We start from the raw sequence: 23,378 nt of genomic DNA on the forward strand, positions 1-23,378 counted from the left end.
TTTTTAGCACCATGTAGGAGTTCCCTCTGTATGTCTGTCATCCAAGCCAACCAGTACTAGCTAGTGCTTTGGGATTGCCCACTTACTGTGGGAGGGCTCTCCTCAGATTATTAGGAGTGCTTCGGTGATAGTCACATCCTTCCCTCTGGTAGAAATTAGGTATTACAGCTTTTACTAATTACAAGTTAGTGGCTCCTGTGCCCTCCCAATAGTAAATTGCTTTGAGATAGCAGCTGGAAATTGGGGTAGTAAAATAAATCCAGAAGAGGCTCATCAAGATTTTCTTACCCATAAAAGGGAAATAAAATATCATATTTTCATTGAGTTTTCTATGAAAGGAAAAATTGGAAAGATAGCTCACGTTGCTTATAGTAAAGAGATTTTGCTATCAAAATACCATCATATCAGCCACTGTTAAAACAAAAATGCAATCAGGAAAATTACTTGAAATGTTTACATTTACTTCCAGTTTTCAAATTAGAAATGTCTATGCCTTTGGGTTGCCATTCAAATCCTTTCTTCCTTTATTGAGTTGTATATAGTAGTAGCTGATAAACTTTCTTCTTTAGAAGTTGAATGAGCACCCCAAACTCACCTTTTTTTTTTCTTTTTTTGTAAGCATCATTGCTTTGTAATGCCTGGAAATCACAAACACATGTATTTCAACTTTTTTATTCTTTAGATGCTTATTTCTGATTTTAAAACTCTCCTATAGAACATCTACTGAGTCCTATTGAGCTACCTTATTTGCAAGTCATATTGCCCTATAATGAATGAGTCTGAACACTCTAGAGATCAATGACGTCTACTAATGTCTCATCCCAACCAGGAGCTTTCCAAAACACATCCTTGACAAATTCCATTTCAGTTTGAGTTTTGGTGACTCGGTGCTTTGTACCTCCCTTTGGACAACTGGCATACTGAGCCCTTCCTTATATTTCTCCTCAAGCCTCTCTTTCCCCCTTCCACTTTCTCAGTTCTGTCTTTTGGAATCATATAGAATGTCTGTTCTTTGAGCCCCATCAACACATCAAATAGTTGAATGTCAGCTGACAGGTGGAAAAGGTTTTCAAGGAACACATGTCTCCACATACAGCAAAGTCCAAATTCTCTTTTGATTGTCTTTAGTTCTTCTTTTCTCTCTCTGGATGATCTTTTCTTCTTTTCCTTCAACCAGAAAACAAAAACAAAAACAAAACATTATCAGCCCAAGGGGCTCGGGAAGGTGAGTGCTAGGGTAAAAACACAAAGCGCCTTTACTTGGGCTGAGTAACAACTGCGCAAGGGTAACTACCCCTTTTCCTTCCTGACCATCCCCTCCTCCCTTTCTGACCTTGCGATCTAGACTCTTCTTATTTTGTGTATGTGTGTGTATGCGTGTGATCATTTCTGATGAAATGCTAGCGCTAGCCTTGGGCTCCATTTTCCAGCCAGGGAATGATAGAAATAACTGTATAGGAAGGTTACCTAAACCTCAGCTCAGGAAGAGGAGCCTCATGACAGATGCTCTGTTCCTATCAGGTGGTTCCAAGACCAGCAGCAGACTTTACTCGCCTGACACCCTGGCTCACAAGGCAGAGCTTCGTGCTCTGGCCGCCAGGAGGAGTGCGTGCGCAGCAAGCCAGGTGCCCTCACGTGAGCGTGGGCGTGGACGTGAACGTGAACGTGGGCGTGGAGGTAGGCGAATAGCTTTTGGTTCTTGCGTCTCTGTCTCTCAGGGCCACGTGGGTTGCCCCTCGTTCCAGGCCATGGGCGACAAGTATGCTGCTCTGCGGCGGGCCCAGCTGCATCTGGATTTCATCCACGCAAACTCGTAAGTGCCCTGGTGTAGCCAGACGGGGAGGCTTTCCACACAATGGAGAAGACTTTTGTTCATCTTCTAGCGAAATAGCCCTTAAAAAAAAAAAAAAAAAGGAACTTGGTATCATTGCTTTATGAAGTTATATATTTATTTATTTTAAATGTATATGCTTTACTTTTAAAAAGCCATGAAAAAGTGATAAAGATATATATCTGGACCAGACCAAACCCTTTTGATGCACTTCACTGAACACCAAAATAGTAGGAAGGCCCCTTACTTATCATTTAACAAACTGTTTAATTGTAGGTCAGCAGAAGCCTCGTTCCACCAACCTTACTTATTTCTAGTGATTTCTTTACCCAACACATTGACATTTTCAAGATTAAAATTGCCCTCCAGAGAGTAATTTGTATTTATTGATTCCATTTCTGTTGCATGGTGAGTCTTTCTGAAAATGTAACCTCCATGAGGTAGTAATCTCACATTTTAGTTTTACGAGGGCAGTGTTTCCTCTCTGTCAGGGCAGGATCCGTTTCGTCTACTCCTTCAAATATTCAGATTACAAAGGTAGATGACAGAGGTGTTCTAGTTCGTCTGTCATTTCCAACACAGCAAAGTATATTAGTGAGTGCTATGTAATTCACACTGGTATGCTGATTTTTTTGGAACCTTTTAGTAATTTGGATTTACTAAAAGTACTGCTTGATAGAAAGCAGCAGATTTGAAACCACAGAAATGGAGGTGTGAAGGAACCTGGCTTGCTGCTTGGGAAAAGTGTGGTATAATTCTTACAGAATAAAACAAACAGGCAATATTCTGCTGGTACTTAGTTTTTATCTTGTTATCACGGAGAATGATTTCAAGCTGAAACGGATGGTACAGATAGTTAAAAGTTAATTGAGGTGGAAGATAAATGAAAAAATAACAATTTTGAGTGAGTTGAAGAAAAATTATAAGCTGAGTGGTGGAAGGACTGTAAATTTTTCTTAGAAAATTTCCTCAGCCTCAGTTTTATATGGTTTCTGGAGCTATTGCTCCCTAGTCTCCTCCCCCATACTACCTCCCCCAAACCACCCTATTATCAGTTGGTGGTCTGGTAACTTAATAAGAAAAATGACAGCAGCATGAAGCAGCTGCAACAAAATCAGATACAAATTGGCATCATCTCAGCTCTTCCAGATAAGATTTTTTTTTGAGACCTGCCTCAGTAAAAACACGAATGATTTTTTTATTCTTCCTTTGCTTCACCCCCATCCAATCCATCAAGTTCTCTTTATTGTATTTCAGTGAGTGAAATTCATCCATTTCTCTCCATCTCTACTGCTATCTCCCTTTTGGACTCCACATAGCCACTAGACTGGATTTTCTGCTTCCCATTCTTCCTCCCCTATAATCTATTTTACTGAAAGCTGCCAGAGTGAGCTTTTAAAAACTTAAACCAGATACGTCATTCTTAAAACATGGCAGTGGTTTCCAGTTGCATGTAGACCAAGTATGAACTCCTAACCATGAAGCAGGAAGCACTTCGGGACCAGGTCATCCCACATCTCAATGTGATCTCCCTATTTTATGGTAGCCAAAGTGAACTGGAAAGTTCCTTGGCTCTTTTCTGCTTCAAGATCTTTGCATCTCCTGTGCTTGCTGGAGAGTTTCCCTCTGGCTCTGCGAGGGACAGAATGCTCCTCATTCTTCAGGGTTCAGTTCATTTCTTCTAACTATCCCTCACTGACCTGAACCCCCAAAGGATAAATACCACAGCTTTCCACATTGGCACATGCCAGACAGTCAGTAAAAATCTCCAGTGAAATAGTACAGAAATTTACATGGCTTCTTTTGATCAGAATGATTGCAATGACCTTTCTGAGGGATTGTTTAGAAAGGCTTGTGGTTTGAAGTGCTGCTTTTGTAAAGCACATCATTGACACTTTTTTTTTGCTCTATTTTAGATTTTTAAGTACTAACTTTCTTTTGCGTGAAGGACACCTTTCTGCAACAACTGTATTTAGTAGGTTTATTTTAATTACAAATTCGAAAGCTGCCTTGACTCAAGAGACCCCTCATTAGCATGTGTTTATAGTTTAAAATTCCAAAAAAAGATATATGTATATATATTTTTAAATACATTTTTTGGCTAACATATTGTCCTTTAGCCTGAGGTATTTGGAGTCGCTGAGGTATAAGGAAGTCAGTGATCCTTCCTCCTGTACAAATAAACAACTCTTTTTTGATAAATGAGTCTGTCTTGCTTCTGCTACATGTTTACTAAATATAAAAAGAAAATTATGTACCTAATTTTCTTTCAATGCTGTGATAAGGTTGCTGATTGAAATACCCACATCAGGAAATGACAAGCAAGTATGGGCCCCTGAAGGCTGCTTGGTGTCACCGACAGTGGAACATTCAACCTTCAAAGTGTAAATAAAGACAGCTCTTTAGTGTGTTCTGCTCTCCAGGACCTGGCAGGAGAGGTACAGGGGAAGATCACCGATGATAATCTGTGAGGTTCTTTGAGGAACAGACCTTTCTGAGGTGGAAAGATTCCACAGAAAGGTATAGATTATTGGTGCAGACCTAGTGCCTATGTCTGCAGATGGTGTCTTAAGGTCTTTTAGAGAGCCAGGTTTCTTTTCTTTCTTTTCTTTTTTTTTGTCTTTTTGCTATTTCTTGGGCTGCTCCCTCGGTATATGGGGGTTCCAGGCTAGGGGTCCAATCGGAGCTGTAGCCACTGGCCCAGGCCAGAGCCACAGCAATGCGGGATCCGAGCCACGTCTGCAACCTACACCACTGCTCACGGCAACGCCGGATCGTTAACCCACTGAGCAAGGGGAGGGACCGAACCCGCAACCTCATGGTTCCTAGTCGGATTCGTTAACCACTGCGCCACGACGGGAACTTCGAGAGCTAGGTTTCTGATGAAGTTTTTTCAGAAATAATTTGGCCTTAAATAATACAATTTTAATGAAACATTCTCCTATAAAACTTGAATAAATGCTTATTAAGCAATTTTAAAATGTCAAAATTTGCTCTAAGTACAATAAAGTCCTTGAAGTCTTTGTTTTATTGGGAGTAGACGGCATATTTTGGCAATCGTGTTCTCAGCCCTGACTTTATGATGGAGCACATGTACTTCAGAATCTTGACCGTGCTGAGAAAGTTGTTTCTAGAATAACTCCTTAATTGATTATCTGTCTAGAACTCTGCATGTGTCTTGAACCTTTTACATTGATTACGGAGTTGGTTTAACTTTTGTTCTCCCTCTGTTTCTTCATCAGCACCACACACAGTTTCCTTTTTGGAGCACTGGCTGAATTGCTGGACAATGCAAGGTAAGGCTCATCTGTGAACAGAGTTATTCAAAGGGAAAAAGGGACTTTGTGACATTAATCAAGTCTAGTTATATGTTGAGAGGAAAAGACGATGTCATTTTCCTCACCTGGAGTGCCTTGTGACTTGATTTCCTATAAAATCAATGTGTTATAGGAAAAAGAATGGGTGAGAGGAGGAATTTTTCATCTTTATTCATTTGTATTTGAAGGTAAATTGGACATCTGTTTTTCTGTTAATAACCATGTAATAACAAATTTTCATCTGTATTTTTTTGAGTTATGTATCAGTACATATTCAGAATTTAGATTTGGGTTTGGGCATTTATTGAAGTCTGCATCAAAGTGATTTGCCTAGGAGTTCCCTTTGTGGTTCAGTGGTAACAAACCCAACTAGTATCCATGAGGACTTGGGTTCAGTTCCTAGCCCCCACTCAGTGGTTTAAGGATCTGGTGTTGCCGTGAGCTGCGGAACAGGTGCAGCCCAGATCCCGCATTACTGTGGCTGTGGTGTAGGCTGGCAGCTGCAGCTCCAATTCGACCCTTAGCCTGGGAACCTCTATATGCCATGGCTGCAGCCCTAAAAAGCCAAAAAATGGGGGGTGGGATTTGCATAGTTAAGAGCTAACTGTTGTTGACTTCCTACTGCATGTCAGACTTTGTTTTAAGCTCTTCATACACAGCATTAACTCATTCTTCTTTTCAGCAACTTTTTTTTTTTTTTTTTGTCTTTTTGCCATTTCTTGGGCCACTCCCATGGCATATGGAGGTTCCCAGGCTAGGGGTCTAATCGGAGCTGTAGCTGCCAGCCTGTGCCAGAGCCACAGCAACGTGGGATCCGAGCCGCGTCTTCGACCTACACCGCAGCTCACGGCAAGGGCAGGGATCGAACCAGCAACCTCATGGTTCCTAGTCGGATTCATTAACCACTGCGCCACAACGGGAACCCCTACAACAACATTTTGAGCTGAGAATCATTGTTTCACTTCTATAGACATGGAGATTGATGCACAGAAGAGGCTAGATGACCTGTTCAAAGACATATAGTTAGTATTTGGCAGAACTAGAATTTGAATTCAGGCTGTCTGGCTACAGAACTCCCTTACCCCATTTGAGCGTCTCTGACAAAAATACTGATGTTTAAGGAAAACACTTTAACAATTTAAGGCCTGATCAATATTATATTTGTGGGAGTTTGCAAAGAAGTCAGTTTTTCAACTCACTGAATATGACATTTGATTGTTTGTGTTTGTATTTCACTATAACAGAAGGTTTTACTCACCTTTTCTGCAGAAAGCAAAGTCCACCCAGAGAGTAGTATGTGGTTGTTAGATAAGGAGTGTCAGTGGAGGTATCTAAATATCCTTGCCATTGATATTTCAGTGTTTGGCATTTCCCCCTCATTTTTGGTCTTAGAAGAAAGGTGACTAGTGTGACCACAGGGTGTAGTCATTGCATCAAGAACTTCCTGCACAGCAATGCTCATCGCCACTAAGAATCACTAGCTTCTCCTTATGTGAAACTATGTAGAACCAGTGAACTCAGTGTCATCATAAAAAGTGAGGGAAGAGGAGAAAAAAATAAAGTTGGGTGGTCAGAGAAGAGCTGTGAACTCAGAGCTAACAGGGATGAGGCTGTGTGTATGAGTGTTCATGGTTAGTCTCTGCAGAAGTTCAGGGTTTCCACTGTTTGATTCTGTTCAAAGCTGTGAAGCAAGTCTCCTCCTGTGTCCACTAGTCCTCCTAAATGTCTGTTTTCAGCACCTTGACATCTGTTGCTTTGAAAGAACACATTTGTCTATTTTACCAACTGTTTTTTTCTCCCATGAAGGTGTTTCACTCATTTATTCAACAAAAGAGGGCAAGTAAAATCAGAATGTAGAAGAAATAGAACAATGGTAACAGTTTATGAAGTAGAGGGTGATTGATTGGCAAAGAAAGACCAATTTCAGAGTCAGGGGAGTGAGAGAAATGTGATTAATAAAGCAGTTCTTAGAGTAGCATTTGTAAACTGGTCTGGCAACCCCTGGACCAGGTCCAGCTGGTCTCATGTTTGTTTGACTTATAGTGAAAATTTGCACAATATTTGTAAGGAATAAGAAGAAAATAAGGAATTGTTTGTAAAGTGTGAGAACAATGAGATGCTACTTAAAGGAATCAGGATCCCATGCTTTTGTTGTTTTGTTTTGTTTCATGATTAGAAATAGCAGCCTTGAAGCCACATTCCTCAATGGGATCAGGTGTGTAATAGGTGCTGTCCTGGGCCCAGCCTGTGTTTTATCATTCCCAATGTTCCCTATGGCCAGCCTGAACTTCCCAGATCTTCTCTCTTCAGGAAATGCTGGAATTTGTCATCACTGCTTAGAAGCTAGTAATTGACAACAAATGAAGCTGTTTAACAGACTTAAGATGCCCAATTGGTTTTGCAGAGGTCTTCATGAAGTTCCTCTGCTACTCTAAGATGTTATTTTATAATCATTGTATTCACGATTTTGATGATTTCCTGTAGTTGTCAAAATTAAAACGAATTTGTTTAAAAATGTTATAGAGAGAGGAGGAAAAAATGTGGCAGAATAGGAAGAAACAGTTGGGGAACTCTTCCTAATAATACAACAGGTGTTCAAAAAGATAGTACCTGGCTCATGTACAAAGCTTTTTAGGAAATGTACCAATATGCTGTAAAGGTTAGTGACTGTTCTTTGCCTTATCCCATGGAATTTCTCTATGAAGAAACTGTTTCCATGAAAAAATTTTCAGTACAGTAGCATTTATTGAGCAGCAATTGTATACATGGTACTTTGTATGATGTATAGTTATATAATGGAGATCATTATACCTGTGTGTCACAGGATTGTGGTAGGGAATAGAAGGGAAGGATTAAGTATGCTTTATTCAGTGTTTCCTTGTTACATAGAAAATGCTCAAGAAAGGCAGTGTTGATTCCAGAATTTCTATATGGGAGGCAATTAGAAGCAGCCATTGGCTAGAGCAAGGAGCTAAGGGGCCAATGTTGAAACTAGACTTGTAGAACAAGTACAGTGTACTTAACTCCGATTTATCTTGGGTAGTTTTAGGTCGAGACTGATAGAAACTTGGGGAGACACTCAGATTTCCCCATTAGAGCCCCACTGGTTGTTATTATTCTGAGCTTCCTCTTAGACTTCTTCTCTGAATATACCCACTTCATCAGCTAAGACCTCATTCCTCATTGTCTTCCTCCTCTCTCTCATAGGCTTTATATGGAAACCAGGATCTTCTGACTCTTTCTCCTTTCCTTTCAAGTTTTCACTTTTAAAAACTAGTTTAAGAAAATACGCAAATAATATCTGTGAATTGTAGAAAACTAAGAAAAAAAAAAAGAAAAGGCACCTGTGACTTCATTATGTGGAGGGGGGTATCCAGCATACTTCAGGTCAGATATTAAAATATTTTCTCTGGAGTTCCTGTTGTGGCTCAGTGGTAAGGAATCCAACTAGTATCCATAGGGATTCAGCTTCAATCCCTGGCCGTGCTCAATGGGTTAAGGATTCCGAATTGCTGTGCCTGTGGCATAGGTTGGCAGCTGCAGCTCTGATTTGACCCCTGACCTGGGAATTTCCCTTATAAACAAATAAAATAAAATATTGTCTCCTTTGCAGGCCATGTGTTTTCTGTTGAAACTGCTCAACTCTACCACTTTAGAGTGAAAGGCAGACTATAGAAAATATAATGAATATGTAAATGAATGGTCATGATTGTGTTCCAATAAAATTTTATTTACAAAAACACTGGTGGGCAAGATTTGGCCCATAGTTTATCACAGTTTGTCAACTTCTGACCTACAGAAAAAGCACTTTAACCTTTGATTGCATTCCTTTTTTTGTTGTTTGTTTTTGATTTTTTATAATTCTATTACTATTGAAGTATAGTTGATTTACAATATTTTGTCAAATTCTGTTGTACAGCAAAGTGACCCAGTTACATACATTTCCCTGTGCTGTACAGTAGGATCCCATTGCCCATTGATTCCAAATAAAACAGTTTGCATCCCCCAAACCCCCAAAATGCCCATCCATCCCACTCCCTCCCCTCCGCCCCCTGGAACCCCAAGTCTGCTCTTCTCGGCCATCATCTATTTCTGATCTATTTTTTTGTTTGCTTGTTTGTTACTTTTAGATGGAACTTGTTTGTTCCGTGTTTTAGATTCCACAAATAAGTGATATTATATGGTATTTGTCTTTTTCTTTCTGACTTAACTTCACTTAGTGTGAGAGTCTCTAGATCCATCCATGTTGCTACAAATGGAATTAGTTTGCCTTTTTTATGGCTGAATAATATTCCATTGTATATATGTACCATATCTTCTTAACCTTTCATCTCTCAGTAGACATTTATGTTGTTTCCATATCTTGGCTATTGTGAATAGTGCAGCTATGAATGTGGGGGGTGTATGTTTCTTTTTCAATGAAAGTTTTGTCTGGATATATGCCCAGCAGTGGAATTGCTAGATCATGTGGTAGCTCTATATTTAGTTTCCTGAGGTACCTTCATACTGTCTTCCATAGTGGTTGTACCAATTTACATTCCCATTGACAGTGGAGGAGGGTACCTTTTTCTCCATACCCTCTCCAGCATTTGCTATTTGTTGTCTTGTTAATGATGGCCACTCTGACTGGTGTGAGGTGGTACCTCAGTGTAGTTTTGATTTGCATTTCTCTAATAATTAGTGATATTGAGCAATTTTTATTTGCCTGTTGGCCATCCGTATGTCTTCTTTGGAGGAATGTCAATTTAGGCCTTCTGTCCATTTTTCAATTGGGTTTTTTTATTGTTGTTGTTGTCAAGTTGCATGAGTTGTTTGCGTATTTTGGAAATTAGGCCCCTGTTGCATCATTGGCAAAGATTTTCTCCCATTCTGTGTGTTGTCTTTTCATTTTTTTAATGGTTTCCGTTGCTATGCAAAAGCTTGTCAGTTTGATTAGGTCCCATTGGTTTGTATTTTTATTGTTGTTATTATAGGAGGTGGATCAATAAGATGTTGCTGTGATTTATGCCAAAGAGCATTCTGCCTCTGTTTTCCTTTAGGAGTTTTATAGTGTCTGGCCTTATATTTAGGTCTTTAATCCATTTTGAGTTTATTTTTGTATATGGAGTAGGATAGTGTTCTCCTTTCATTTTTTTTACATGTAGCTTTCCAATTTTCCCAGCACCATTTATTGAAGAGGATGTCTTTCTTCCACTGTATTGATTGCACTCGTTACAGATATGCACATGTATATCATATATGTTCTTTAAAAATGTGATCGTATGGTAAAAATATTACCTTAGTAATTTTTATTTTTCTTTTAGCACTAAAATATCATGAAAATCTTCCTGTGACTTCTGGATTATTCTCCAGTCATTGTTTTTGATATTCATATTCATTTTCTCAAGCTTTTTGTGTAACTACCTGTAAATTTCATCTCTTCTTTTAAATTTCTGAGTTTCAGGCTTTGTAACATTCTCAAATTATGGGCGATCATGTCTTAGTCTACAAATGCAGGGTGAAACATCTTAGTAACTGTCTTTGAAGCAACTTAAGTGGATTTCTCTATTGTTTGCTATCTGACAATAGACATATGTCACCTGAGCAATTCAGATTAATATAATTTTTAAAAGCATAATTTCATACTGAAGCAGTAATATTTTTATATTGTTTCCAGAGATGCAGGGGCTACAAGACTTGATGTATTTTCAGGTGAGCAGATTTGCTTTCTTCTTCTTTTTTGTCCTAATAAAAAGCCTGTAGTTATTTTGCTTTTATTTTATTTCATGAAAATCAAACCATATTCTATAGATTTTTAATGTAACCTAAGTGCTTTGTGAATACAATGACCCTGTGGGGAGCCAGGTTGAGAACAGTACACTCCTTACGTGAAATTGTTCACTTGTTAGAGGACTTATTTACAAAATTAGATCTTCCAGCATTTTGTGAAAGCATCAGAGTGATTTGGAGCAGTCAATTTGTCTGCCACGAGAAAACAGTTTTATTTTAAAATGCATATTAACTTAATGGTTATTCGTAATCAAGTATACATCATTTCCAACTTACCGCAGTTTTAAAATACATAAGTGAATGTGTAGTGTGAATGTTTGAAGCATACGAAATTCAAACCAAGTATGTTTTCTTTACTGACTTCATGTTCAGTCACCATTTATTGTGCTTATTAGTTCGTTTCATTAGAATATGGTGAAGAAGGAGTTCTTGTTGTGGCTCAGCAGGTTAGGAACCCAACTAGTATCCATGAGGATATGGGTTTGATCCCTGGCCTTGCTCAGTGGGTTAGGGATCTGGTGTTGCTGCAGGCTGTGATGTAGGTTGCATATGCAACTGGGATCTGGTGTTGCTGTGACGGTGGCATAGGCCAGCAGCTGCAGTTCCCATTCGACCCCTAGCCTGGGAACTTCCATATGCCTCAGATGCAGCCATTAAAAAAAAAAAGAATGTGGTGAAGAAGAAGTTAGATTTTGTTATCCAGTTCTTGCTTAACACCACCTTAGAGAAATGCCTGTGGTGTTAAAACTGATTCCAAGCCCAGATTCTATCTGTTCTCTTGTAAATATTGGCTGTTGATCACAAGTGGGAGAATGTGGTCCATGATACAAATCCCTATCAATATTTAAAAAGCAACTCAGTTCAACTCAGTTTTCCAAGTGTTTAAGATTTGGTGCTAAGTGGGTGCTTCTGGTTCATGAGGAAGAGAGACATGGGCATCTTGAGAGATCTGAGGAAACATAAGAAAAGAAATGACACTCTTCTTCCCTTTCTACTCCTCAGGTTTGAAAAGTTTGAGAAATAAAATAAGAGAGTCAGTCTTTGTTGCTGATAAATGCCAGTTGGGAGTGTGGAGCTCAGTGCCAGAGAGGTCATGCTGTCTCGCCCACCTGGTGGGTTGTGCTCTCTGCAGGCAGCACGCTCTCCAGGGAACAGGAGAGGTTTGAACTGAACCTTTTAGGTTAGTCTTCCCCAAATCACCTGAGTGAGCTCACTGCTTCAGGGGAAAACTGATCAAGGGACAGAGAATGGCCCCGTTACTACTGCTAACTGAACTCTATTCCATGTAGAAGGAAATGCCAGTAGTGGAGAAACAGTGGTGTTCCCATACATATCTGGTTACAGGAGAGTAAACCAGAGTAAGCATTTCTTGATGGGCAGAGACTCAAATCATGATGGGAACACAGAGAAAGAATGCCTTCTATAAAGAGCTAGAGCTTGAAACATGGATGTGATTTTTGTCAACTAGTATAAGAAGAAAAGAATATTCCTGTCAGAGGAATTGTGAGAAAAATAGTAAAGACAGACTAGTTCAGAGATTCATTCATTTATTCAATAACAATTTATTGAGTATCTATTATGAATGAGTCAAACAATTCTAGGTGCTGGGGATAGATCAGTGAGCAAAGTGTTTGATGAAGTCTGTGCTCTCATAGAACATGCAGTCTAATGAGAGGTAGACAATAAAAAAAAATGAGCAAATAAATAATATACCAGGCCATGATAAGTGCTGAAAAGGAAAAAAAAAAGTGAGATAAGAGGACAGAGAGTGATCAGAAGGTGATACTATTTTTCATGGTGTGAACAGAGAAAGTTTCTCTAAATAAGTGATACACTAGCAAAGACCTGAATGGCATGAGAATGAGCTGTGTACATATTTGGAGAAAGAAAAAGCATTGGTGAATAGATGACTAGGCCAAGTTGAATTGAGCTAAGTGTGAGATCCAAATGGATGAGCACTTTGCATACCATACTAAGTGGTGCCAGTGGACCATTGAAGAGTTTTGAGCAATGACATTTGGAAAATTAGAAATGTGCTCTTTTTCTCTTTAAAGAAATACACTCCTGCAAAACCATACAGGATGGTCTGTAGACCAAGACCATCTGCGGAAGTGAAAAGAAGGATAGCAGGGAAGTGGGGCTATGGAGTGATTTCATGAGAATTTGAATGAGGCCAGTGGTCCTGGCAGTGGAGGAGGGAGAAAAGATTCAAGCTGAATTTCATTCAGCACACACACATTATTGATGAAGAGCAGAAGGGTTGAGAAGTATTATCTGGAATCACAAAGTACAACAAATGTGATCAGAATTCACACGTTATGTTCTTCTGGATTTGTGCAGACACAGCAAGGCACGGTGGTATTTACTTCACCCTGCTTTCTCTAATACTTGCCTTTGTCGCAAAAAAATAAAAAAGAATCTCTGATATTTGAGTTGAAAGTGGCACTTCCTTATTTAGGTCATAGGGGTTTTGTGAAAAGCTGATCTTAACGGTTTTTGATTTTAAATTACCTGTTCATGTTCTAAAACATTTTATTGCGGCAAACTACAATATGGCTCTCAACCTAGCAAACTGATTTTTCTTTAAAAAATAAAAAATAAACAAACTGACCAGAGCTTATGTAGCAATAGATAGAACTGGCATGGAGCTGCATAATTAATCTAAGCACTGGATTAGTTTTGAAATTATTTCTTGAGTCTTCTGAATTACTTTCTAACCTTAAATTTTCTTCAGCTAACTTGCGGGCTAAAATTCAAACTGAATGTTTGGCCACGGATATTTTATCTGTCAGTGTGTATTAGTTCTAGTAAACATGGATGTATACTCATTACATTTTTTTAGTGCTTACCAAGTGGCAGGCACTGGGTTAAGTGCTGAATACACACAGCACCTGCTTTTAAGGAAGTGTAATCCTACTGAAGGGATCTGTGAAAAATATGTGTATCTTTATCATTTATGGGTAGAAGATCCTTAGCTTTCATCATATCTCTGAGGCAACTGAATTCCAAAAAGGGTAAGAACCACTAGTCTGAAAAAGAAATAGGTACATGAATAGGTATTTGAATATACTACAAAAAGTTAGAAACACAAATTACAAAGAAAACATTCATTATGAGCACCTGATAATGTCGAAGGATTTGGAAGGCTTCCTAGAAGAAGTCTTAAATGAACTAAAGACCTAAAGGGAAAATAGGCCTTACCCTAGAGAATCAAGGATGGAAAGGGCAGAGGAGTGGTATATATAGTTGCTTGAATCTGGAGAGAACATAGGACACTGGTGGAGTTACAGAAATGCTTGAGATGTTCAAGATTAGTCCAGGGGGATTATTTGTGTGGAAGTGGAAGAATGCAGAATGGGCAGGAGGAGGGGATGACAAGAGATGAGCTTGGGGTATGTGTTAGGATTCTTTAGAGGAAAAGAACCAATAGGAGATAGATTAGATAGGTAGATAATCTCTACCCCCCCAAGATAGATATCTAACTTTATATATCTTAATCTTTCTCATTCTATTTGTGGATATACATATAGCTAGAGAAGGAGGGAGGGAGAGGAAAAGGGGCAGATTTTTTTAAGGAGTTGACTCACATGATGTGTAGGACAACTGTTGGGTTGGAAATCCAGGTAAGCATTGATGTTGCAGTTTTGAGTTCTGACTCTTCAGGCAGGCCAGCAACCTGGACTCTCAAGCAGAATTTCCGTGTTACAGTCGTGAAGTAGAAGACTGATGCTTCCTTGGGAAACCTCAGTCTTTGCCTCCAGCTGATTGGATGAGACTGAACCTCATTATGGAGAGTGTCTGCTTTACTTAGAGTCAGCTGATGGTAAATGTTAATTACAATACAGATAGTTTCATGGCAACATCAAGTTGACCAAACAACCAACCACCATAGCTTTGCCAAGTCAGCACACGTAAAGTTAAAGAGAGTTAGGAAGGTCAGGTCATGAAAGGCAAGCTAAATTTGTTAATTAGCTTGGGTTTCATCCTGTGGACAGTGCAAGGGTTGTAAGCAGGAGAGTAGTGAAACACACAGCTGGCTGCAGACTGTTGGTACACTCTGATTTGTGGGAGCAAGGAGTGGGGGAGCTGTTGCTGGAATCCAGAAGAGAGGATGGTTTCCTGAACTAGGACAGTGTTGTGGGGATGGAGTAAGTGGTCAAATCTGAGAGACAATGTGAGGTAGAATTGAGAAGACATGTCTGTACATTGGATAAGTAAGTGAGAGCTTGATTCCGAAGTTCTCACTTGGGCAGCTGAAGCTTGACAGCAGAGTGATGCCATTTGTTGAGCAGGAAACATAGAAGGAGAAGGCAGTCTGATGGAGGGAGAAGGTGCTGTGGTTTGTTTTGGACATGCATATTTAACAGATAATAGAAATCTACCTGAAACTCATTGTTTTTATTGAAGTGAAATAAATAAGTAAGGCCATGCCTTAGAGTTGGTACCAGGGGAGTATTACTTTTTTTTTTTTTCTTTTTCTTTTTTAGGGCTGCACCCGCAGCATATGGGGAGGTTCCCAGGCTAGGGGTCTTATTGGAGCTACAGCTGCCAGCACATGCCACAGTCACAGCAACCTCAGATCCGAGCCGCATCTGCAACCTACACCACAGTTCATGGCAACGCCAAATCCTTAACCCACTGAGCGAGGCCAGGGATCAAACCTGTAACTTCATGGATCCTCGTTGGATTTGTTTCTGCTGCACCACGATGGGAACTCCAGGGTACTATTACATTTTGAGGCTGCAATTGTCTGCAGTCCTCACTGGAATTTATAGAAAAATTAAGCACTGTATATATCACTTGGGAATTTTATGTTTCTCCCACCTATTCACCAAAGAAATGCCTTGCTTCCTGCAAGTTCCTTACATGCCTACTATATACCAAGAGCTGCAAAATCAATTGTTTTAATTACCCAGGCTAAGACTCAGATTAGGTGGTTCCTAGCTCTGTTAAACCTTAGGAGAATCAGGAGGAGGTTTAGTTCCTGAATCCCATCTAAGACTAATTAATTTAGAGTATCTCCAGGAGTTCCCATCATGGAGCAGCGGAAATGAATCCAACTAGGAACCATGAGGTTGCAGGTTCCATCCCTGGCCTAACTCAGTGGGTTAAGGATCTGATGTTGCCGTGAGCTGTGGTGTAGGTCACAGACTCGGCTCGGATCTGACGTTGTTGTGACTGTGGCATGTGCTGGCAGCTGTAGCTCCGATTGGACCCCTAGCCTGGGAACTTCCATGTGCTGCGGGTGTGGCCCTAGAAAGGCAAAAAAAAAAAAAAAAAAAATCTCCTGATGATTCAAATGTGCAGTTAAGGTTGAGAACTACTGCACTGTGCAAAGAACTCAACAGGAGTTGGACAGTAGAGAAGTGTCAGCCTTGGTCAGAGAGAGGGCTGAATAGAAAAAATACCTAAAGAGGGGAGAGGAATAGTCTGACACAGAAGTCGAAGTAGGCAGACCAGAGGACCAGGTAGAGAGAGGAACTGGGGAAATGAGATGGTAGGAAAGAGCCAAAGGGTTTGTAGACAGGAAGTGAATTAGAGAGAGGAAGGGGGGGATTAGAAGTGGGCACATGACCATATATCATGAACTCAGAAAGTTTGGACATGATTTTTAGTTTTATTATTTTTCAGCTGTGCCCTTGAAAGTTCCAAGGCCAAGGATTGACTCCTCACCACAGCAGTGACAACACCAGATCCTTAACCCACTGCTCTACCAGGGAACTCCTAGATATGAGTTTTAGATATTTACCAATTATCTTAAACATTAATTTTTAAAATGTGGATTAGAGGTGATAATTGAACACAGAGTTGACTTAACCAATGTGCTAGAAGTGAACCTATAAGATAGGATTAGTAAATCAGTGGCTGCCTGGGGATGGAGTCTGGGTAACAGCCCATGGAAGGTGCAGAAGGAAGAGACTACAAGGGAAAGAAGGAAACACCTGGACTGATTATGTTCACTACCCTGATTGTGGTGATGGCTCCACAGGTATTTACATGTGTCAGAATGTATCCAGTTAGACACTTTATGCATGTGCAGCTTTTCTTGTGTAAGCTATTTCTCAATAAAGTTTTATCAAACAAAAAGAAAAGGAGAGGTATGCTGGAATTCATACATCGAAATATTGAATATATGGATATATTGAGAGCCAGATTACAAACTGTGCTCTGTGTGTGTTAAAATTAGTCTCATTAGTTTTTGTTACACCTTCAGAATTTTTTAAACAGGAGATTATATTATGTAACTAGATGATCCCTCTTAATCATCAAAATTGATTTCAAATAACTGTTTTCAAAAATCAAATGCACTTTCAAGAGGCAAATATTTGCTGCCACTAAGAAGCATGTACAAATGGCTCTTAGGGGAATTAGCTACTGGGAAGAGAGCCTGATGAATTTAATAAGAATGACCTGAATTGACTTTAGAATTACTGCTTTGGTGGAAGGGCCTAAGGATTGATGAGTTTGATAGAGGGATCCTGGGGTCACATCATTACCATCTACCTTTATTCCCTCCTCAGGGGAGAAATTCCCTGCCATTTAAAAGAACCAGTCAGATTCCAGCACAGGGCATGTCATGCTGTATACATAATTCATTAATATGTACATGTTTTATGTTAATTTAAAGCCTTTTTGTTGCATGATGGTTTTCCCCCCTGCAGCTTCTTGTGAAGCTGTAGCCAAGATGCCTTTCTGAGCTTCATCCTTGTGCCATACCTCTGTCACTCAGCGGCTGCATTTAAGGAGGACAAATAATTATGTGAGCAGCATGACTTTCTGATGAGCAAATTAAGCCCAATATTTATTAGTAATGGCTGTTTTCTCTTGCAGTGGATAATGAAAAACTGCAGGGCGGATTCATGTTGTGCTTCCTGGATGATGGATGTGGTATGAGTCCTGGTAAGTTAATTATCTAGATACCTAACTGGTTGTTAGAGCAAACAGTCTGAAAACCCATAAAATAAATAAAAGTAAATTGAGCTATCTATATTAAAACAGGTATGGAGCTATTAGGGAAAATAAACCCATCTTAACATATTGTTGAAGTTTTTAGGTTTAAATATTACAGCTGACAGAGTAAATTCATTGTAGCCATCTAAAGCAAGACAAAAAGTGACTATAAATCAGTATTTGAAATGAAAAGGAAAGGTACAAGGTACAGATTTCTTGTAAGGAAAAGCATCTGGGAAGAAAGGGAAAACAAACATTAATTGGATGGACTCAGATTGTTTTTAGCACATCCTTCAGATACTGCTTGCAAGAGACCCGGGCAGTTTCCAGTGTCATTAGGCTATTAAAATTTTTCTGCTTAACCTTGAGGTACAGGTCACCTCTCCTTGTTTTTTGTGGTTTGTGTTTTTTTTCTCTGCATGTTCAAAGGTTTAGTTGCCTTCAATGGAATGTTCTCATCATAGTGGAAATATCTACAATGCCCTGCATGATTTATCTTTCTGTCTTCAAACAAAAGGCACTACCTAGGAGGTGCATAGTACTGTTTACCATGGAATTGAGATGTTTTTTCCTCAGATAAGGGATTTGCATTAATTGGGATAGCTTATTCCTAGATTCTGTAACACTTGTGTATGTCCCACAAGCCAGGGTTTTTGACCACCAGATTTAGCGAACAGTGAGGGAGTTCAAGTAATACAGAAGTGTTCTGGTCAGTTCCACACCAGACAAAAGAGTGATCATCTGTACTGACAGAAGCTGAGAATAAAATGTAATTATATTCTGAGTTCCTGTTGTGGCTCAGCAGGTTAAGAACTCGACTAGTATCCATGAGGTTGTGAGCTCCATCCCTGGTCTTGATCTGGTTGTTGCCACAAGCTGCTGTGAAGTTTATAAATGTGCCTTGGGATTTGGCACTGCTGTGGCTCTGGTGTTGACCCCCAGGCTGGGAAATTCCATATGCTGCAGGTGTGGCCCTTAAAAAAAAAAAGTAATTTTCTTCTTCCAAAGACACCCTTGATCTGAATAGTCAAAGAATATGTGCGATATAGTTTAAGGCAATTACTTTAAAAAAAAAGGAATAACTCCTTTATACAGGTCCACAAACAAAATGCTCAAAACACAGACAAGTGACAAATATTGAAATCTTTAGGAGGAACTCACGCTTCAGTTGACATATACAGTTGTGTTTTAAAATGGTCCACTAGTGTTGAGAGAGCAATTCTTTATTAACAGTGGAACTCAAGTAATAAGTTGGGGGAGTTTTTCTGATGACCAAATATAAAATCTATCTGTTCAAGCTGAGCTAGATCAATCTTGATCCATAGAAGATGACTCTGGTGATTTCCAAGCTCTTTCACTTCCATTCTTGCCCCATTACAGTGCATTCTCCACTTAGCAATCCTGAGTGGATGTTTTCATTCAATGGCTCATTGATGCCCCTGCTTAAAACCCTTAGTGGTTTTCCATTACTTTAGAGTGACATTCACACTCTTCCAATTTCTTGCATTATTTGGCTTCTGTCCACCTCTTTGACCTTTTCTTGTACTGCTCACTTCTTTGCTTATAGCACTCCAGCCACTGCTGGCCTGGCCTTTAATCATTTGAATCTCATCTCAGATGACACCTTATGAAAGAGGCCTTCCCAGATTATTCCATCTGCAGGCTCCATTCCTGCTAATTCTCTGTCATGTTATGATGGTTTTAATTCCTTCCCTTAATACTCTCAGAAAAGATCTTGTTTATTTGTCGAAACTCTTTCAGTCTGTTTCTCCTCCCATGACATAAAGTTATTGAGGACAGGGGCCATGTCTGTCCTATTCAGTGTTCTGTTCCTGGCCACCATACATGGGAGTCTGTGTGGTGTGTGATAAAAACCATTGGATTTAGTCTTTTACAACCCTGGATTATAGTTCTGGGGCTAACATTGATCAGTGTGACCTTGGTAAAGTAACATAAATACCTAAAACTTAAATCTCCTCATCTGTAATGTGCAGATAATAATAAAATCTTCCTTGTATGCTTGTTATAAATTCTATATATTCAGTGCAAATGAAGTATATGATATAGTACCTGGCACATACTAATCAATAAGTGGTAGATAATATTATCATTATGGATACCCTCATCTAATACCCAACCCATAATAAGAACATGTGGTAAAATGATCAGTTAGCTTCAGACAAGCTGAATATCTTTATACACCCCATTCCAAGTTCCACTCAACTGGGTGCATGTTTGCACCCAGACAGACGCAGGGTCCTTAGGACAGTTTTGGAGGATGTATTCAGTAGCCAGTCGGAAGACCCGTTTCTATCTTTTCCTGTTTCCCTGGGAGCATTCCTGTTTCTTGGAAGTATATATATTCTGAAGTTCAGAGGATTCTTTTCTGTAACTCCGGAATGCCCAGGAGAGCTCAGGAGAATAATTTTCAAAGTCTGAAATAATTAGGCCTTCTTCCCCAGTTAGTAGCAGACCAGAGCCATTCTACCCTTTTAAGTCTCACATGGGGCTGGATAAGGGCCAAAACCATGGAAAACTACTCATGGTACAAATACTTATAACAACTTTCTTAGCATTTATGAAATGGCATGTATTGTCTTCAAGGTTCACACATCATCTCATTTAATTCATTTCATTTATCTTCATCAACAACTCTGTGATATAAGTGTTAGTAATTCCCTTTCAGGGGTGAAGAAATTAAGGCTCTGCTTACCCAGGGTCACATGGCAGATCCCTCTGACCTCCTTCAATCTATTACCATTAAGACCCTGGTCAGAGAAGATGGAGCCTGACAAGCATCCTTGTCTCTAGCTTGACCCAAGACATATAGTTGTGTCTTAATATATATGTGACATCCTGACAACTGGACCTCTGGCCATTGTGAATGACACATAAGTTCTAACCACTTGCATGTCCTTGTCAATTCTAGAGGAAGCTTCAGATATCATTTACTTTGGAACATCCAAGAAACGGTTATCAGCCTTGAAGTTTATTGGGCAATATGGCAATGGTCTTAAAAGGTGAGTTTTTTTTAAATTAAATACATTTATATAATTTATATATTTAATACATATATTATTTATATTGATTATTGGGAATAACATCTGGTTAAAGGAAATCTTACAGAGTATGATCCAAGTTTCTAAAGCTTAAAAAAGAATATAAACGTGAGAGTCCTACCTTCCTTGTTTTAGAATTTCCATACCCATAACTGACTTAAATCTTTACAGTGTTTTAAAAGACAATTCTCAAATAGATGATTAATCTTTTTTCAGAGATTGCTGAAATAGCATCCCTGTACCCTAGAACTTCACCACATGTCTATGCTCTATTATTTCTCAAAGCATATCTTAGTGTAGGAGTTATATGTGTCTGTGTTATTACTGTGTCTCAAAGAGAAAGAGGACATGAGGGAACAGTCAGCTGGGTGGTACCGTCCAGGGACGAATGCTTGTTCTTTGCTTGAGCCCTGGACAGCACCTTATCTTCAGCAGTCATATCTCAAGCAAGACTGTTGGGTTTAATTCAAAATCTGCTCTGCTTTGAGGAAAAAAAAAAAAAATCATACCCTCTTGGTGATAAATCAGCAAAGCAGTGGACCTATTTCTAGGAAAAGAACAACCTGTTAAGTACACAATATCATGCTCACCTGTTCCTTCTTTCTAGTCTTTGAGATGTGAACTATTATATTCTTGATTTTTAATATAGTGGATCCATGAGGATTGGAAAAGACTTTATTCTTTTTACAAAGAAGGAAGAAACGATGACCTGTGTGTTTTTTTCTCAGACATTTTGTGAGAGAGAAGGTCTGAGTGAGGTAAGGGTTGAGATTTTCCTTTGGTTCCCATGGTAACAAAACTGTTTTCATTTACCATCTCAGGAGATAAAATCTAACATGCTTTTTTTTTTTTTTCCTGATTATCTTTTAGAAATTTAGGAATATATTTGGGAAATGGAGAGAGGGTGGCTGGCCCTTCCGGGGTCATTGGAGGCATGTCCTATTGATCCCTTTTTTAAGTGTGTGTTTTTTTTTTTTTTTTTTTAATGGCTGCACCTTTGGCCTATAGAGGTTCTCAGGCTAGGGGTTGAATCTGAGCTGCAACTGAGGCCTGAGCCACAGCCATCAGATCTGAGCTGCAGCTTGCAGCAACACCAGATCCTTAACCCACTGAGTGTAGCCAGGGATGGAACCCACATCCTCACAGAGACAACGTCAGGTCCTTAACCCACTGAACCACAATGGGAACTCCTCTTAAGTAGGTTTTTAACTCCTAGGCAGTTTTCAGAACTTCATTTTTATTACACATCTACACAGATCTCCCAGAATAAGAGGCTCCCTTGGGCACAATGAAGCCTGCAGAACATTTCCACCGCTTGTCCAGAAATAGATCACCATTCTTGCAATAAATAGAATATTGGATTCAAAAGACTGGGAAAACAACATTTAAAGAAACTGAATGCAAAACAGACTTAAAGCTATAACTATTGGCCATAATTTTAACTCCATTTGCTGACCCAGTGACATTTTATTAATTTGCAGTGTCACAGTTTTAATATTATGAACATCCATTGTAATTCAGTCCAGCAGATACATCTTGAGGAACTGCTATCTATTCAGCACTGGATGGACCCTGTGGAAGGTAGAAAACAAGGAAACCACCTGACCATTAAAGTGTTTTCAATTTTATCACAAAATAAGGCAGACATGTGTGAATTGGATAAACAACAAAATGAGGGTGTTTGGAAAACATGCTGTTTTGGAGTTCCCCTCGTGGCACAGTGGTTAACGAATCTGACTAGGAGCCATGAGTTTGCAGATTCGATCCCTGGCCTTGCTCAGTGAGTTAAGGATCTGGCGTTGCTGCTAGCTGTGGTGTAGGTTGCAGACGTGGCTGAGATCTGGCGCAGGCTGGTGGCTCCAGCTCCGATTAGACCCCTAGCCTGGGAACCTCCATATGCCTTGGGAGCAGCCCAAGAAATGGCAAAAAGACAAAATAAACAAATAAATAAAACATGCTGTTTAATGAGTGTGTGTTCCTGCTGTTACTTAGTTGTCAAAAGCAATGATGTAGATGGAAAGATTAGAGAGTCTTGAGTGGCCAATGAGGGTTTTATGGGGATAGTACAGCTTGCAACCAGAAAGGCTGGTATGTGGTGAAAAATGGCATGTGGCAAGTCTCAGACCTGGAGATGACTGGGGTTTGGAGGGACTGTGCAGAAACGTGGGATTGTCCAGCAAGAGCCTGGCATGCCCACCTGTGTAGTGGGGCTGATTAACAGGAATAGGTATATAGGTAATAGGGAGTAGCTGAGTGGGGTTCTGACATGAGGAAAAGCAATACTTTAAGCATTTGTGTTGTACTTTTTGTAAAGGGCAAGGGAAATTGAGCCAAAGTGAGGTTGTAGTTTTCCTAAAATGGGCCATTTCCTTTTTTTAAAAAAACTAAAACCAGGAACCTCTTCCCATTTCCACTTCTACAGACGCTATCTCTTTCAACAATATTAACTGA

At 39.6% G+C, this 23,378-nt stretch overlaps 1 protein-coding gene across 1 annotated transcript in view; it reads left to right on the top strand.

Moving 5' to 3' along the window:
- MORC1 (MORC family CW-type zinc finger 1) overlaps positions 1,687–23,378 on the top strand; it is a 173,867-nt gene continuing 152,175 nt past the window's right edge. Inside the window, 6 exon segments of the mRNA XM_021070415.1 lie at positions 1,687–1,813; positions 5,074–5,127; positions 10,805–10,839; positions 17,749–17,817; positions 20,798–20,888; positions 21,577–21,685. Coding sequence (XP_020926074.1) covers positions 1,749–1,813; positions 5,074–5,127; positions 10,805–10,839; positions 17,749–17,817; positions 20,798–20,888; positions 21,577–21,685 — 423 coding nt within the window. The 5' untranslated portion in view covers positions 1,687–1,748.

This window comes from Sus scrofa, chromosome 13 (genome assembly GCF_000003025.6).
Source record: "Sus scrofa isolate TJ Tabasco breed Duroc chromosome 13, Sscrofa11.1, whole genome shotgun sequence".
In the NCBI taxonomy this organism is placed as follows: Eukaryota; Metazoa; Chordata; class Mammalia; order Artiodactyla; family Suidae; genus Sus; species Sus scrofa.